Here is a 19171-nt window from a genome sequence, read left to right on the forward strand (position 1 = left end):
TGTTTGTTCTCTTTTCCTCAAAAATGAGCATACACCATGTTTTTTTCTTTTTTTTTTGTCTGTTGTCCAACATTGTCCTTGGCTAGTATAAAATGAATCTTTTACTGCTGTTGCTTTTTTATGCATATTTTTTTATATATAGTTACTGATTTTTAAGTACACATATGCATGCTCTTTGGTAAGTACAAATTGTATGTGTTGAGTGTTATTGTTTTTTTTTTTTTTGTGTATGTGTGTGTTCATTTTTATATGCACAGGCAAGTGGCTTGTCAATGCACATGCTCATAGACATGCATTTTCAATCCATGTAGCCATTCAAAATTATAACTAATATTCATTATCTATTCAAAGCATCCTTAATCTGCATGCCAATTCATGATTTTGAATGGAGGGGACAAGGTTTTTTTTATGCCCATTGTCCCAGAAGCTCTTTGGCTATTATAAAATAAACCATTCAATTGTTATTGCTTTTTTTGTCTTTGCTTTTCTGTATGTTGTCCCTGCCTTTTAAATACCCATGCGCAGGCATGCCTGTTTTCAATATTGTACAAAATGATTTATAATCTATTTGGACCATCCATAATCTGGGACACCAATTCACTGTATTTTAGGGGTGTGTATGTTTTTTTTTGTGTTTTTTCATGCCTGTAGTCTAACAGGCACTTTGGCTTGTATAATAGAAAATCTGTTGAGTGCTGTTACTTTTTTTCTGTGTTTGTTTTTGTGTTGGCTATATAATTCATCAATAGAGATACCAGGGAAACTTATTTGAGCCCATTTGTAATGAAATATTTAAGTCCAGTTTTTTCTTCTACTAATATTTTGCAACCATGCAAAATTTTAGCTACCTGATTTTAATTTTATACCTGGTAAGCATTTGGCTTTAAAAAAAAATTAGATAAAATGTACTCAGATCTAATTTTGAAATCGCCATTTATTGTTGGATTTTTTATTCAGTTATCCTTTCACTGTTGCATGGAAAGGGTTTTACTTTTATTTTTAATGGTGTTTTTCATGGTTTGGCTTTTATTTATGTTATTGGTTGATTTTAGAGTCTTTTTGTTTTTTTTTGCACTGGGGTTGGTTAAGCAGGGGTCTTGGATGAAATTTTTTCTTATTTTCTTGCTGTAAGTATCTTCACTGAGGTTTTTCTTATCTTGTTTTTGTGTGTTTATGGCCACTGACTTGTAAATGCATGTATGCATGCATTTACACACATATTAAGAAAGAAATCTATAACACTGATCATATTTATTTTATGCTAGCCAAAGTTGAACAACTGTCAAAAAAAGGAAAAATACCCTTGCTCCCTACAACCTCCTGAACTGACTCTACATATTAAGTGTGCTGTAAATTAGAGATTACCTTACTTTTTATTGCAGACACTGATAGATTGTAGGGAATCATCAGTCCAGTGCTTTGGGGTGACCCCTCTGATTTAGGCCACTCATCTTAAACCAGTGACTCCCAAAAACATGAAAATTGTAGTCTGTGTATCTACCATTCACTCAGTCAGTGCCTATTCATTTAGGAGTGTGGATGTTTTACTTACATTAATTAAAAAAAAAACTTTCCAAACAATGAGTTTTTCAAGAAAAGTAAAAGCCTTATTAAAGTTCATATTAGGAGAAATAGAAACCTACAATAGCTCAAACTCAAAACAACCAGAAATTACTATTAAAGAATAATTGAAAACTCAAAACGAATGTGAAATTAAATAAAAAATTGTAGCAAAAAACATACAACAGGTACTAATATAAATGAATAAATAAATCTTAAAACAAGTAACGCTTAAATTAGATATGAAAGTCAAGCCTAAAACAAACAAAAATATTTTGCTATTGAAGTATAAATGAAGCCCAAAAGGAACAGAAATTAAATAAGAAACCACAGCAAAAAAGATACGATAGGTACTAATATAAATGAATAAATAAATCTTAAAACAAGTGAAACATCAATTGAATCTGCAAATCAAGCTTGAAACAAACAAATATCACTACAAACAAGAGGTAGAGGTTGGGTATTGCCTGTCTCTCTCACTGTAAAAGTCTAAAACCTGCTGCATCATTGGCGCTTGTTTTTTTGGAGGGGGGCTGAGCCATGCTGGAAGGGCCAGGGTTCACCTCCCATGATACTTGTAATAAATTGCCTTTCATAAGTTTTTTATGTCGGAAGGGGTATGGGTCAGCTCCCATGAATTTTGGAATAAAATATCATTAATAATGTAGAATTCTACCAGATGATTAATTTATTGAACCCAGGTACCTATAACAAAAAGTATAATAAACCAACTGCAAGCAAGCAACACAAGCATTAATATACAAGCAAAGCAAGCCAGTATTAGCATAACTCACATGTAAGATATATCCTCCTTCTTCTCTGTTAGAGCACTGTCACTTATTAACACCAATTATGGAAGAATCCATAGAAAAGGCTCTAGGCTCGCTTCTTGACATTCTACAATATATCATCAACACATAGCCAATAACATGAATGTGGTGGGCTCCATTATAGCATGGTGGCTTGATTTGCCGTCTGTATGTGGTTTTGGTCACTGACTATTCCTCCGGCTCAATGTCTTCATCTGGGGGTGGGCTGTCAGTGGTACCGGTGATGGATTTGTTTGGGGAGGGTGTGCTGAATGATGTGGTTGGCGGTGACACATCTGCACGGGGTGTTATGGACTTTGGATTGTTCATAGGTGGTCGTGAATATATCACGTTCTCTGTGCCGTCTGTTCTGTATGGGTGTTGAGAGTAATGCATTTGATAGGTACTTTCTATTTCTTTGTTGTATAATTCGATCTTCAGTTGCGATATGGAATGATCTTGGGCGACCTGCTGATGCTATGATGTCTGCAGTGCCCCACTGACTCTCTGGTTGCTTCTGCTAACACACGATGTCGCCTGCGTGGAGTGTGGGTCGAGGCTTAGAATCCTTTTCGAAATATTGTTTCTGTCTTGACTGGGCCTCTTTCCGCTTCTTCAGATTGTATTAGTTGGGAGAACCTGCTTTTGCAGACGTTTTGATGTGCAAGGTAGGGTGGAAGTAGCTGGCAGCTCATGAGCAGGAATGGCGTAGCTGCCTACAGGTGTATTCCTCTATTCCAGGAGACTCAGATATGGATCGTCCCCACTCTCAGTTGCTTTGGAGAAGATGTTCTTGCATGTTTGCACATCCTTTTCCACCAATCCATTGGATTGGGAGTATAGAGGATTCAATGTCTTGTGGCTTATCCTGCAGTCATTCACAAACTGCTTAAACTTGGACAATGAGTATTGTGTCCCATTGTCTGATAAGATGGTGTTGGGAATGCCATGCCGAGTGAAGTGTGCTTTCAGTTTGATGATTACTTCCTTGGATGTTAGGTTTTCCAGCTTATCAACTTTGAAATAGCGGCTGCGGTAGGCGATTGTTATAAGATAGTTTCCTTCATTCCACTCGCAGATATCCAAAATTACCTGCTGCCATGGAAGTAAGGGAATCTGGGAGTTGATGAGAGACTCTTTCAGGTTATTGTGGCTGAATTTCTGGCGAATGAGGCAGTTTGTGATAAGATTCAATATTGCTGTTCACCTTTGGCCAGTAGATGAGCATCGTGGCGCGTTGTTCGTTTTTCCATGTCAAGGTGAGAGATATGGAGCTGCTTTAGAACGCTTGATCGAAGTTTCAAGGGGATAACTATCCTTTTACCCTTAAAAATGATGCCATTTTGATATGACAGCTCATACTGAAAATTCTAGTATATCCAGAGATCAGTAGTGCATCGATTTTTAGTAGTAGGCCATCCACTTTGGATGACTTTCTTAAGGTGAGTCAACTGTTCATCTTTCTGTATTGAATCTTATTTCCCCGAGTCTTTCGTCATTTACGAGAAGAATTCGTGTAACTTGGTGGACATATACTTGAATCTCTCTATGGAGCTTCTCGTCGACGTCAGGGAGGTGCAGTCTTGATAGTGTATCAGCGACTGCAATATCTGTCCTGGTGTGTAAACGAACTCAAGATCTTAAGGTTGAATTTGTATCATCATTTGTTGCGTTCTAGCAGGGGCTTTTTGAAGCGAACTCCAAAGGATAGTTTCAAGTTGACGGTGGTCTGTGGTTACTCTTATGTGCCTGCCGTAAATGAAATGATGAAAGTATTTGTAACTAAAAACTATTGCGTATAGCTCTTTCTCCAGTTGCTAGCATTTCTGTTTCGCTTTGCTGAGGGAATGTTAGGCGTACGCGATTATGTTAGCATCTGTTGAGATAAATGCTCCTAAGCCGTGTGATGATGTTTCAACGGTGAGATCAATAGACTTGCATAAGTGGTCGAAATATGCTATGTTTGTGACTGTTGAGTCTTTGATACTTCTCTGGGCTTTGTCATGTTCCTTGGCCCACTTGAAGTCAATAGATTTGCTGAGGTCACGCAAGACTGTGTTTTTTGTTGATACGCTTGGAATGTATTTTGCAAGGTAATTTAGCATTCCCAACTAAGTTGTAAGCTCTCCTGGGCTTGATGGTGTGGGCATCTCGTTGATGGCTTTGACTTTCTTTGGATTGGGCTGCATTCCTTGTTTGCTGATAACATGTCCGAAATAAATCACGCTGGTAACACAGAAGTGACATTTCCCTTTGTCAAATCTGATGCCCTTTTCTCTTGCTCTCTGCATTACAGCTTTCAATCTCTTATTATGTTCTTTAACGGATGATACAAAAACTAGAAGATCATCGATGATAAGAGCAAATCCGTCTAATCCTTCAAGGGCCTGCTCAATTCATCTTTGAAATTCATCCTGGGTTGAAATGATACCAAAAGGCATCTGTTTGAAATGGTATCTACCAAAATTGCGTTGAATGCTGTTAGTTCAGTAGATTCATCATCCAAGACCTACGACCAATATCCAGATCTTGCATCCACTTTGCTCAGAAACTTTGCTCCATGGAGCTTTGATGTTACGTCTTCAAGGGAAGGGATCGGGTAGAAGGTTCTTTTGATGGATTTGTTCAAATCAACAGGGTGTATGCATATTTGTAAACTGACGTCCTTCTTTTATGCTGCTACCATTGAACTGACCCTATCAGTTGGTCTGGAGATCTTTTCAATTATTCCCTTGACTTCCCTGCGATTTAGTTCAGCTTCCACTTTGTCTCGGAGTGATGATGGGATTCTTTTTGCTGGGTTTGTAGTAGGGGTTGCGTCATCCTTCAGGTATAAGTGGCATTTTCCATCAAGCTTTTCTATGCCTTGAAAGACGTCGTTGTAGCTGTTGATTATTTTATTCACTTCGGTTCTGTTGACTGCATGGAATTTCATCAGCCTTACTGACGTTCAGAACTAGTTTGACTACATTCAAGTTTATGCTTGACCTGAAAGCTAGAATTGGCATCCAGTTAGTTTCAATGATGGAAAAGGGCAAGGTTTCAGTATTTTGGAGTGGTGCTTACGCTTCAGCTGGCACACACCTTTGACAGGGATTTTCGATCCACAGTAACTAGTGAGTCTCTGGGTACTTTGTGTTAATGGTGGTTGACGTGGCAAGGCGTCGAAGTATTTGGTAGGTAATATGTTAGTTTGTGCTCCTGTGTCTACCTTGAATTTTACAGACATTTTACAAACCTCATATGCTCCAGGGCGTAACTTACAAAACTTGTCCCAGGGCTGTTCAGGGTTGTGTCAACCCCAGAGTTTTTGTTATCTGACTTTTGATCTTATTTTAACAAAATGGCTATCTCAGAAATTTGATGGGATGTATAAAAAGAGGGCAGAGAGGAGGCTATTTGCCCTCCAGTCCCTTTTGAATCATAATAAGGGAACTAGAACTTTCAACTTCCGGTCGAATGCGCCCCTACACATAATTTACAACACTTGCCCCTGGGTTTTGGGGAGTTGTATAAACACCAGAGTTTTGCTATATGATCTTTGTCTATTTTGAACAAAATGGCTATCTCAGAAATTTGATTGAACTCGTTTGGGGAAATGATGGTGGTGGGAGGGGGCTAGGCTGTTATCTGATCGTCGGACTGCTTCGAACAAGACTTACCTAGGGCTCTTGGGGGTTGAATCGACCCTGGAGTTGTTGTTATCTGAATTTTGAACTTTCATTAACAAAATGACTATCTAAAAATTCGATCTGATGGATTTGGGGAAAAGTTAGCAGGGGGAGGCCAATTGCCCTTCATTCCCTTTTGACTCTTAAAAAGAGAACTAGAACTTTCAGTTTCCAATCGGATAAGCTCCTCCAAATTTTATACGACCAACCCTTCCATAAAAACTTTATATGCCCCTTGGGCATAATTTACAAAACTTGCCCCCGGGTTCTGGGAGGTTGTGTGAACCCCCGAAGTTTTGTTATATCATCTTTAGTCTATTTTGAACAAAATGGGTTTCTAAAAAATTTGACACATTTGGGGAAATCAGGTTGTTGAAAGGGGGGCTAGTTGCCATCCAATCACTTTTGACTCTTAAAAAGGAAACCTGAACTTCCAATTTCTAATCATTTGAGTCCCCTCTGAAGCTTATACGACCAACGCTTCCGTAAGAACTTTATATGCCCCAGGGCGTAAATTACATCCCTTCCCCCTGACTCTGGGGGTGTATATTGACCCTGAAGCTTTTGTTATCTGATCATTGAACTATTTCGAACAAAACTTGCCCAGGGCTTTTGGGGGTTGTGTCGACCCTGGAGTTTTGTTATATGAATTTTGAACTTAGTTTAAGAAAATTGCTATTTCAAAATTTAATCGATGGATTTAGGGGAAAGAGGATAGATGGGGGGGGCTAATTGCCCTCCAGTCCCTTTTGACTCTTTAAAAGGGAACTAGAACTTTCAATTTACAATCGAATAAGCCCCCCTCCAAAGTATATACAACCACCCCTTCCATAAAAACTGTATATGTCCCTGGGGCATAATTTACAATACTTCCCTCTGGTTCTGGGAGGTTGTGTAAACTCCAGAGTTTTTGTTATATGATCTTTGGTCTATTTTGAGCAAAATGAAAATATAAAAAATTTGTTTGAACACATTTAGAAAAATCAGGGTGGTAAGGAGGCTAGTTGCCATCTGATCCCTTTTGACTCTTAAAAAGGGAACTAGAACTTTCAATTTCTAATTCATTTGTGTCCCCTTTGAAGTTAATACAACCACCTCTTCTGTAAAAACCTTATACACCCTGGGTACAGCCCTTCTCCCGGGCTCTGATGAGGGGGAGGGGGGTATGTTGACCCCGAAGTTTTTTTATCAGATAGTTGGACAATTTCGAACGAAATGGCAATCTCAAAATTTTAATTGGATCTATGTGGGGAAAAGAGGGTGGGTGGGGGGATAGATGCCCTTGGATCACTTTTGACTCTTAAAAAAGGAACTAGAACTTTCAATTTTCACTCAAACGAGCCCCCTCTAAAGTTTATACGACCATCCCTTCCATTCTCAACCTCAGAGTTTTTTTTTTATCTGATATACGAACTGTTTTCAATAAAATGGCTATCTCAAAAACTTTTATCTGATGTGTTTAGGGGGAATAGGGTATGTGGGGGGTAATTGTCCTCCGATTACTTCTGACTCTTAAAAAGGGCGCTAGAACTTCAAATTTTCAATCGAATGAGCCCCCTTGAAGTTTATATGACCCACGACCACCCCTTCCATATGAAGTATTTTTTTTATGAAAAAATAATAAAACATTGGAGCCTTATTTTCTGGCCTTTACTATAGGCAACGCTATAGCTTTGCGTCTGATTGTGTTCTGTCTATACTTTGGATCTAATCCCAGCAAAAAAGAAAAAGCTTTTCATTTACATGTTAAATGTGATTGCTTTTTTTACCCAGGTAAAAGATAAATATGTGTCCTTACTTTGTGACGCAAGTGCATCAGTTGGGAAGTAAGAAACGTTGAATGACATTACAATGCAGCTCGTTCCAGTATTCAAGACAGAGACACACAAAAAATAATAACACAACTGGTTTGTTTTATACTAGCAAAAGAGCCTGTTGGACAATAGACATAAAAAAGAGATAAAAAACCTTACCTCCGTACAATATCATCAATTAGTGCCCAGGTTAAGAATGCTTTAAATTGATTGGAAATTTGTGGGCTATAATGCAGAAAACTTATATGCATGCAGATGCGTATTTAAAGACTTATTTTATGCTAGTCACAGAACCTTTTGAAAAAACCCTTGTTGCCCCCTCTCCACAATGTGGTGAATTGAGTTCCCAGATTAAGGATGCTCTAAATAGATTGGAAATGTTGGTTAAAATATTAAATACATAGATGTGTGCATATGTGGATTTAAAAACTGGCGGCTGTGTACACAAATGTTAATGCAAAAGAAATGAATAACAGTCAAAAGATTTAAGCTAATTTATACTAACCAAAAAGCGCGTGAGATAACAGGCATAAAAAAACCTAAGAAAAAATTCCCCCTCCTTTTACAATTTCGTGAATTGGTACCCCTGATTAAGGATGTCTTCTATAAGTCAGAGTCAGATTTTTTTTTTATTATTATATTATTGCATCTGCATGTATGTAAGAGCCAGTGACCATATATACAAAAACAAACACAAAAAAAGTAAGCCATTTTTCGAATGATTTATTTATACTAGTGAAAGAGCCTGTTGCACAACAGGCTTAAAAGACAGAGCTTATGCTCTTTTGGACGACAAGAGAACAAATATTCTGGTCCCTTTGCCCGAAAACAATATTCTAAACAGACAAAAAAGGAAAAAATAAATAAATAAAAAACTCAACTGGGATTTTCTGACAAGGCTATTATTCTTCTTGAAACATAGATTGCATATTCTCCATATGCGTTGAGGTCTAAATGAAAAAATACCTCCTCTCATATCTGGTGTTATTTATGAAGTTTTTATCATATTTTACGAAAAAAACCTGTGCATGCTATGGCATATGTGAGCTAATTTTTTGCTGGATGACATGTTTTAGACGTTCCTTTGTGAATAAAATATATCTAACACAAAATAAAAAAAAATTAATGCAGAACAGACATCTCAGAAGATTTATTTTCGAGGTATTCAAAGCCCCTCCCTCCAAAACACAGGTTCATAGGCTCAGATTTCCTAAGGAATCACTTCAGAAGGATTCTAGAGATGTCACCCCCCCCCTGCCCTTGCCCATTTGAAGCACAAGAATGACTATTAATTTTTTGTCTTGGATTAGGAAATTATCTTCTGCTCCTTTTATATTAGAAAATTATTTATTTTAGATACACCTGTGCTATTAAAGTTGACACAAAATTGTGGAGCTGGTGAAATTTTTATGGTAATGGAAAACATCATGTCCAATTCAGAAAAGACAGCTGATGTTATAGCGAGTGAATCATTTAAGATCAGTTTTCCTCTAGAAGGTACTAGTATAGAGTGTGTTGCTGTGACATTTTATAGATTTGGGTATGCTTTGTCACCCATTAGGCTAGCATGATGAAAAGATACAACGGATAAGCAGAAAAACTCGAAACTACAGGACGATGATGAAAACCGAGGAAAATTAAATCTAGTAAAAAAGAGAAATTTCAAATATTTTAACCAGGGTCTCCACCAGCCATCTTTTGTTTATGAGAAAGAATTAAAACAAAAACAAATTAAAGTCTATAAAACAACATAAAAAGGTAGATCTTAAAAACAAAATTGAAAAATAAGAGGCGCTTTTTCAAGCAGCAATGAAGAGAACCTCAGTTTTCAGATGGCCTTCAAATGTTGCTTGAGTAACTGCTTGTATTTTTTGTCCTTTTTAAAAGTCTACCTTTTTATGTTTTCATGGTCAGTTTAGTCTTGTTTTTAGATCTTCAAAAACTGAGAATGGCTGAGTGGAGGTCCTGGCGGAAATATTTGCATCTTTCTCTTTTCGCTAGCTGAAATTTTCATTGCCTTTCATCATTGTCCTATGTTTTCTCGTTTTGCTAGGCTTAGACGAAAATTAGTCTTAGTTATTAATATATCCAAGGAACAAGAAAGTACAATGGAGAGAGTGTCTTTTGTTTTCAGTCCTTATTTAATAAGTGTTCTTGCCGTCTCAAGTCCCATGCGTTAATTAAAGTATCTAAATGAAGAATCCCATATGGACTCACCTTGCAACAGCATTATGTAAGGATTTTCACAATATCTTATGTCCAGTGGCCGCCTACGGTCTTAATCCTGCCCTGGGAGAAATGAATCACTCAGGTCAGAGGGTCTTACGTGACTTCACGCTGCTGTTTGGTAGTTAGCATAGATGGAGACCCTGAGCCTACTCTAACGTACAATCAAGACCATTTTTGCATAATATATTTTGTCACATTGTTTAATCACATGCAAAAACTGTGATTTTAGCCCATGAAAACAAAATACTGTGTGTATACATCAATCATGACGACAAAATATTAGCCTATAAATCACAAATTATGAGGACAATGACATTGTAGCCAAATGGGCGCTCACTTGTCAGCTCAAAATTGTCTTATAAAACTATAGACATTGTCAACGGTAAGGAAGAATCCTAAACGGAATTAACCTTTCAAGAGTTAAAATCAGAAAAAAAGTGTCTTCAAAAGAGCAAAACAATCCTTATTTTGAGTTAAGTGTTTTATTTCTCATAATATAAAAAAAAACACACTGATTATTAAGATTATGGGAAAAGGTAATGGATGTAAATTGGCAGTTTAATATGCATACTGATATTCATTCCTGAAAGTCTTAATAATTTTTTATTTATTAAGGTTGAAACCTCTTTTGTTTTCAGTAAAGAACAAATTATGTTCTTTTCTTTAGAAGGCATAGGGGGGGGCGTTCGCTCTGCTCGTATTAGTTTCAAAAATGAATGCAATTCGAATGTTTCGAATCGGTAAATAAAACAATTGCAATTACCAATTGGCTATATTTTTCTGCCTAAATTATCTTCGTTTATAGAATAGAAAGAATATTGGCTTAGTTCGTGTTGGTTTGATGTTATATTCAGAATGCTTTTTGTAGTTTGCTCCCAGAAATATAGGTTTTGTTTTTTATTGGAATAAGTATTTGGAATTTTAGTTACGTTCTTCATTTACGGGAGAGTCCTATATCGGTCACAACGGCGTTCAATTTCTACTGTAGTTTTTGTACAAGCTTGATTATGCTGTATTGTCTACTTGATATGCCTACTGGAGTTGAATACTTTGCTTTATTTAATCTTTTGGTTAGTCATTGAAAGAAATAGATTTAAAAGGAAGAAATTTGTACAAAAAATGAGAGCTATTTAAAATGGCAAAACTTTGTTAATTCTCACGAACTGCAAATTTCAAATCGAGATTCAAATTTTAACTACTGTTTTAGAAAATTAGGCAGCCTACAATAGACGATAGAATCAGTTTGATAGGCTACAATACAACCAGATAAAAAACTGAATATTTTAGTGGAAACACACGAAAATGAAGTTGGGTATTTCTTGAAGTTGAGAGTTTTTTAACTATAAATGAAATTAGTTTAAAGTCTAGTTTTTGAAGTGAGACTCATGTTTTGCTCGGCAAAACAAAAAATATTAAAAAAAAATCGTCTTTGTTCGTGAGTGATTAAGATTTTGTCAAACTGGTCGACTTCGACAAAACATATAATTAAAAAGAGATAGTTCAGACCAATAATAAAACAAAATTCTGGCTAGGCATGACCAGGGCACAATCAAATTGCTAATATTTTGTCAACATAAGGTGTAAGGTCTTCTCAGTGATACAAGAAATACTAGAATAAAATAAAGAGCTAAAAAACAGCAAAAGCCCAAGAATGATGCAGAATAAAAATAAAATGAAAAAAGGAAGAAATTTTCTAGTATTTCACCGAACGGCCAAGGATTTCTGGCTTTAAATTTAGTTTTCCTTCTTTTCAATTTTACATTATTGTTCGGATATTGTTGTTTTCGGCCGTAATTTTACTCTGAAATGTTCTTCTCTGCCGCACTAAAAACATTTAGTTATTAATGTTGGTGAAATCTTCACAAAGTATTTTTTTTCATCTGTTACGACTAGCCTGGCGTCGTTTCCTGTCTTTGATCATTGACATCTTTTTCATTGAATATTTTTAGACTGTCCACCCAGTCTTCAAACTCCTTATGGTAATAGCAGTGGAACTTTTAAATTGGTCAGTCGCAAGTTCAAAAAGCCGTATTCAACGGGTAGTGTCGAGTGGTTTTATCTAAAGACAAAGCAGAAAGAAAAAAGTTTACTGATGGCAACTACTCTTAATGACGTTGAAAAAGTTTCAGCATTGCTGGAAGAAGGTGTGGATCCGTCTTGTATTGATGAGCGTTTCAGAACTCCACTTCATATTTCTGCTTCTAGAGGATATCTGGACATAGTCAGGTAAAAATTGAATCGGACATTTTTAACCTAATATGTATTTTCAATTTCGATATGCGTGTATCCTAAATAATTTCATCCTTGACAATTACTGTTACGATAACGAGCTAAGAGTATTCCAATGGATAATATTGTTGGAAGAATGAAAGTTTATTATATTTTCAATAATATTTCCACTAATTATGATAATTTTCGAGTTTTTAGCGGGAATGGCATCCTAGTTAAGAGACCTAGACTGCGAAACCTCCATAAATCCCAAATGATTTTGAAATGCTGGAATTTAGATCCGTGTAGATATGAGGTTTTTTTAGATATGAAGTCTCTGAAATGACCAGGCCTACTCCTCCCTCTTTTTAAAAAGGGTTTAATTGTAATAAATTGTAATAACGGATCTCAGCAATCTGTAAAAAATATTAATGCACTTACCTAACCTTTCCTTAGTTCCTCCAGAGCCATCGGTGGCGCTTTGGGCGTTGACAAAGCCTCTCCATTCGTCCTGTATTGATGCTGCAGCGATGATGTCTTACCATTCAGGTAGTAGTGAGGTACTATATGTCCTCTGATCTCGGTCATATGTTCGTCTCAATGTATTTTTGCGGCAGCCTCGCTTTCTTCTACCGTCTGGCTTCCATTCGTAGGTGGTTCGAGGAAGGTGACTCTCTTCCATACAAAGAGCGTGTCCCAGGTATGTCCACCGCCTTGTTTCCAGCACCTCTATAACTGGAGGGTGACCTGTTTTTCTGCGTATTTCTGCATTTGTAATTTTTTGTTGCCAGCTTTTATTCAAGATTCTTCTTAGGCTCATGTTTTCAGATGCGAGGATCCTTTTTTCAAGCTGGGAGTTTATTTTCCAACATTCACTTGCGTAAAGGAGAATTGAAAGTATATTGCTGTTGAAGAATCGAAGATTCAGTCGCATTGAAAATTTATTACTTCTCCAAATAGGATTCAGTCTATTGAAGGCACCTGTAGCTTGTCCAATTCTACGTTTAATCTCGGTTGAAATCTCTTCATCACAGTTAATCCAGCTGCCCAGGTACTTGAACTCCTGGACTTGTTCTAGATCCTTGTTTTTGCAATGGAGAACAAGTGGCGAGCTTTTGATGGCCATGCTCTTTGATTTTTCAATGTTTAGCGAGCTTTTGATGGCCATGCTCTTTGATTTTTCAATGTTTATCTTTAGCCTGACATTCTCTGCATTCTCGGTGGTAGTGTCAAGTAGCTGCTGCAACCGTTCTTTAGACTCTTTGAGAAGGACAACCTTTTCCGCAAAGTCCAGATCGAACAGTTCCTTGTTGCTTACTTTTACCCCGTATCCCGATGCGAATCTCAGGGTATAATCCATTATAATTATAAAGAGCATGGGGGAAAGTACACAATCTTGACGAACATCGGACACTATCTTGAAAAATCTGGTTGTACCGTTTTCGGTCTTTACGCAACGTTCCGATTCTTCATAAAGCGCTATAATATTATCTACTATTTTCTCGGGAATTCCGTAGTATTTCAGGACTCCCCACAAGCAATATCGGTCAACTGAGACAAATGCCTTTCCAAAATCAATGAATAGGAGGCAGAGCTTCTTGTGCCATTCTTTTGATTCTTCGACAAGGATTCTCAGTACAAATATTACATCAGAACATGATCGACTATTTCTGAAACCTTGCTGCTCTTCTCTAGAGTTGCGTCTAGTGCTTTTTGCAGACGCTGCAAAATGAAGGAGGCTAATAGTTTCGATGAGACAGGGAGAAGATTGATGCCTCTCCAGTTATGACAGTTCATCAAGTCTCCCTTTTTGAAGAGTTTGACTATAATGTCTCTGCTCCAATCTCTTGGACCTTCCCTAAAGTCCGTATTTTGGTGAAGAGCGAGAGTCAAACGGATATGCAGGTACTGATGAGTACTTCTTCATTTCTCCTGGAATGCCATCAATACCCGGGCTCATCCATTTTTTAACTTCTTTGCTGCATGCTTGATATCTTCAGCACTCGGAGGATCTGTATTATTGTTTAAATTCATAAAAGGGATATTAGGTACATTCGCTCGGTCACAGGTTCTCGGTTTGTTCAAAAGTATTTCGAAATGGGAAACCCATCTCTCGTCAATTTTTTCTGGATCAGACATGATTAATCCATTTTCGTCCTTGGCAAGGTTGATTCCGCTGCTTTGTTTTCTTACCATCTCATTTGTCTCCGGTAGACAGTCTTGGAGTCACCCTTCCTGGCGGCTTCTTCAGCTAAAGCTGCTTTCTTTTCAAGGAACTGTCTCTTGTCCTTTCTTGCACTTTTTTTACCTCTTTACCTTTTTCTTTGTATAATTGTTTTGTTGCCAGCTCTGAACTCCTTGTTTTGGCAATGAACGTGGCCTGCTTGAGTGTCTTTTGTTCGTCAATCAGTTTCCATGTTACGTCAGAGATCCAACTTTCCTTTGGTTTCTTTCGGAAACCTAGCTTTTCTTCGGTAATTGTCGTGCATACACTTTTTATTTTCTCCCATTTCTCTTCAACACTTTCTGAGTCTTTTGTCTCGAGAGCCAAAGCATCGAATTTGTTCCAAAACGATGTACAGAATTCTCTGCGGATCTTTCGATCCTGTAGCTTGTTCTGGTCGTAGTTTCTTCAGGTCTTGCCGTGTCTTCTTGTGGGCACGTGGTTTGATCTGTATGTTGGTGATCATGAGGATGTGATCCGACTTAACGTCTGCTCCTCTATACCAACGCACATCTAAAAGGCTTGTGTGCTACCTTCTGGCGATGAAGAAATGGTCAATCTGGTTTCGCGTTGAACCGTCTGGAGATGTCCATGTGTACTTGTGCACATTTAGTGTTCGAAGAATGGTCCACCAACGACAAGGTCATTACTTAGCGTGAAGTCTACTTGTAATGCACCATTTTCGTTAATCTGGCCAAGTCTATGCGGTCCTAGGACTTCGGAACAGTACTCTGGGACTACTCCTAATTTGGGATTCAGATCACCAACAACACACAGAACATCATGTTTTGGGATGTCTTTGGTGACAGCCTGTAAGGTTTCATAGAAGCTATCATTAATATCATCATCTCCCTCATTAGTAGGAGCGTAAAATATAATAACAGAAAGCTTTGTGTGTGTTGTAGCTAACCGTGCAAACAAGATTGTTTAGTTTACTGGAGTCTATCTGAGCATTGTTCGGTATGCTGCAGGGGACATCATGAGTCATACACCTGCCCGACGATGGTTGTCCTCTCCGCTGTACAACAGCACATATCCATCATCTAATGTTTCTTGGCCAACACGTTTCCAACGTATTTCGCTTAGGGCCAGGATTTCAACGTTATATTGGTTCATCTCTCTGAGAACTTGCTCGGTTTTGATAACTGACTCATAGTTCTCACATTCCAGAAGTCGATTTTTGTTGGTTGTTTCGCATTCAATAATTATGTCCGGGGGCGTGCTGGGTTAATTGTCAGGGGGGAAAATAATTCATGCGAGGCATTTACCGACATTTCTGTTGCTGAGGCTTTTTTACAGGGACAGGTAGCAAACCTGCCACCCAACCCTACTCCTTCATTCTGGCTTGGGACAGGCTGACATTATCCATGACAATGACATGTGGAGTAATGCACTTACAGGAGTTTAAAAAAGAAAAATGAAAGCACCAAAAATTCAAGAACAAAAAACTGAAAAATAGCATTTCACCTACGTAGACAACAATCTTAAACTACAGAGTTAAATGGAAAGTCGAAAATAATTTCGCAGTGCTTATGGAATTTTTCCACATGGTGGTCCAGTTTTGAAGAAATGTAAAAAAAAATACCATAGTTATTGCAAATGTACCGGTTATAAGTCCAAAGCGGTTGCCGGAGAAGATATTTGCAAAGTGGAACAATATAGACAGGACTTCTTTCTGTTCATAGCGTGAAGAAACTCGATAATCGGATTAAAAGGAAGACAAGGGGGGAGAGACAGCAGTATCAACATAGGGCTCAAACTGGAATGGAGGAATATTTTTAGTGCCGGTTATATAGCAGTATTGACAAGAGCTGGACTAAGCACTGAGCCTTATTTCACATCTCTCCTTACAGTGATGGTGCATAGATTCCGTTAGTTAGTCGGGTTTTACTTATCTTCTTATTTAATTAATTTAATATGCATTGTATTTTGTAAAGGGACACTCAAATATTCAGGAACTGATATCATGAAATATTTTTAGTATCAAAGTTGATAATTTACTTGTTAAAATTAGCTGCTTCTTCTTCTTAAAAAAAAGTAAGAAGCAGAATTTCAGGTTAATGCCATTAAACTTTAATCTAAGATTATTAAACTAAGATCGATAAGGTAAGGCCAATAATCACTAAATAAAATGGTAAGTTGCATGCCAGTGTTCATGACCCGGTTCCAATACCAAAATAAAAAGAAGAGAAATCCCTTTAAGTGACGACGGAGACAAAAAACAAGAAAGTATGCATTTACCTAACTTTGCAGTTGAAGCTACGCACAATTAATTCACTTTTTGCACTTATCATTTTTATAGGCGCAAATAAATCAAAAGTAGTACAATTATGATTGTACCTTATCGATTTTACCTTGTTTACTTGGGCTGTCATAAAAACTTATAGCATTAGAATTGCATTTTGTATTACCTTCTCTTTTAAACTTGTCACAAAATTCTGCTGATATAGTTTTTCAGAGGGTTCTGTATCGAATTTTTTCCAGAACTGGGAAACTGTTTCGAAGAGATTGTCAGATTTATAACATAGTGTAATATTAAATTTTTAGATATAACTATTAAATGCCTCCCCCCCCCTTAAATATCAAATTTCTATGAAACAAAAAGCTGACTATTCAACGTGAAGTCTTAATATACCATAGAAAAGGCAATAGAAATACACAAAATAAAGCCATGAAACCCAGTTTTAACGGTCGATTAATCGAAATGGTGCAAATCGATTACGAGCCGAAATAAATCGTAGCTTGTAGATTGTAGTATTTTGACTGTTCGAAGTGGTAGAATTCTCCATATGTATCAGTTTTCTAACTGACATTTTCTTCTTTGAAGTACCAGAATTAATGAATCTTAACATCATCAGAATGCCACAAAGCGCCCTGAAATTTAAATTGCAGTATCTTGAGCATTTGATGAGACCAAATCAGGACAATGAGACGCCATTATCCATGCATATCAGTTTCTTTGTCTTTCTAGTTTTCTTTACTTCGGTCTTTATTACTTTGTCTCAGTTTTCTTATGGTTCTTGTAATTACGAGTATTGATAACTAACTTGTCGCAATGTTGCATAAAATATATGAAGAGTCATATCTCCATTGTTAGAAAAAGGGCGAAAAAACTGTGATTTCTTTTCGACTGTTCATTAGTTCAAATTTTTCTCCAATTTTGTATTACAGTAATTTTAAGACTTTATTTATACCCCAAACAGCCAGAGGTGAAACTAAGGTTTCCGCCACCTGAGACAATGTTGGTCCCTCCCTCCCCCCCCCCTACCATCACTACCACAATATAACCAAACGAGAAAAATCTCAATTCGGCACCTCCTCAGTGGCTGTGTCGAGGAACAGCTGCCCCCTTTCCCTACCTAGCCTAGTGCAAACAGCTAATGCATATAATCACAACCTGGTATTTTGATTAGGCTCAGGTTTTGGTAAAACTGATTACAAATTTTTCGTGCAAAAAAAAAAAAAAACTAAGAAAATTTCTATGAAAGGCTTCATAATTTTTGGGGTATTCATCTTCCTTTGCGTCATTGATTTATTTCTTTCGTTTTTAGGCTCTTACTTCACTACGGAGCAAATGTTAAAGCTAAAGACAGTATAGGGAATACCCCTCTTCATTTAGCCGTTTGTACAGCCAAAGTACCTGTGGTCACAGAGCTTGTGAAGGCAGGTAAAATAAATGTTCTATATTTATTCAAAAGTCTTGTGTATTAATTTTGCATCCCATCGTTGATTTTCTAAGGAAGGGCCAAAAGTAGTCTGGACTTTTGTTTGCTAGAGTAACCTGGTTAAAGATAACTATATTCTTGCTAGCATATTTTTAACTTGGTAAAATAAAGACTCTACATTTATTTAAACGTCTTGAGTACCAATTTGGGAATCTAAATTTGTTCAAAGGTCTTGTGTGCCAATTTTTGGTCCCATCTTAACTTTCCTAGGAAGGGCCTAAGATGGTTAGGCTTTTGTTGTCCACAGCCAGCTGATTAAAGGTAATTTACTTAAAAAAAAACTGTTTCACTAAAGAAATTTTTCAAAGAAAAATTAAGAGCGACTTTAAATCTATTACAAGGGGAAAGAACGCCAAATAGTAATTGAATTTGAAAACAAACATAAGCTACAATCAATAAATAAATAAAACCCTCCAAAAACTGAATTTCAGTGAATAATCAAGTTAAACTTAAAACGAACAGAAACTATTGTAAGAAAGATTTGTGAAGACCAGAACGTTATTTGTGCTTTACTGAAAGCAAATTCTTATTTCGAGCTGTGAGTTTTTATTTGTCATAAGATCAACAACAACAGCAAAAAAAGAAAGAAAACTGTAAACATTACCAAAATTATTGGAAAGATCTAATGAAATACAGATTTACAGTTTAATATGTATCGACATTCATTCCCGAGAGTTTCAGCAATTTTGTATCTATTAATGTTAAAAAGAGAAAACGTTTGTTTTTAATAAAGCGCGAGTGACGCTCTGAACTTTACAAGGCATACAGGGGGGGGGGGGCTAGCCCCGCTCAAACTTGCTGAAGTATCTTTTTGTTTTAAATTTAACTTGATTATTCTTTGTAATTTCTGTTCGTTTTGGATTTCACATATTTATTGATAGTGATTTATGTTTGTTTTACAGTTGAATGACTATTTGGCTTTATTTCTGCT

General features: G+C 37.0%; 1 protein-coding gene across 4 annotated transcripts in view; it reads left to right on the top strand.

The window, feature by feature from the left end:
- The window catches only part of LOC136030319 (ankyrin repeat domain-containing protein 54-like), a 51729-nt gene that overhangs the window by 10280 nt on the left and 22278 nt on the right, over nucleotides 1-19171 (top strand). For all 4 annotated transcript variants that reach the window (XM_065709243.1, XM_065709219.1, XM_065709226.1 and 1 more), the window contains 3 exons: nucleotides 9211-9351; nucleotides 12033-12309; nucleotides 18067-18182. In XM_065709243.1, coding sequence (XP_065565315.1) covers nucleotides 9264-9351; nucleotides 12033-12309; nucleotides 18067-18182 — 481 coding nt within the window. In that variant the 5' untranslated portion in view covers nucleotides 9211-9263. The remainder of the gene's footprint in view (nucleotides 1-9210; nucleotides 9352-12032; nucleotides 12310-18066; nucleotides 18183-19171) is intronic.

The sequence above is a fragment of the Artemia franciscana genome, chromosome 1 (genome assembly GCF_032884065.1).
Source record: "Artemia franciscana chromosome 1, ASM3288406v1, whole genome shotgun sequence".
Lineage (NCBI taxonomy): Eukaryota > Metazoa > Arthropoda > Branchiopoda > Anostraca > Artemiidae > Artemia > Artemia franciscana.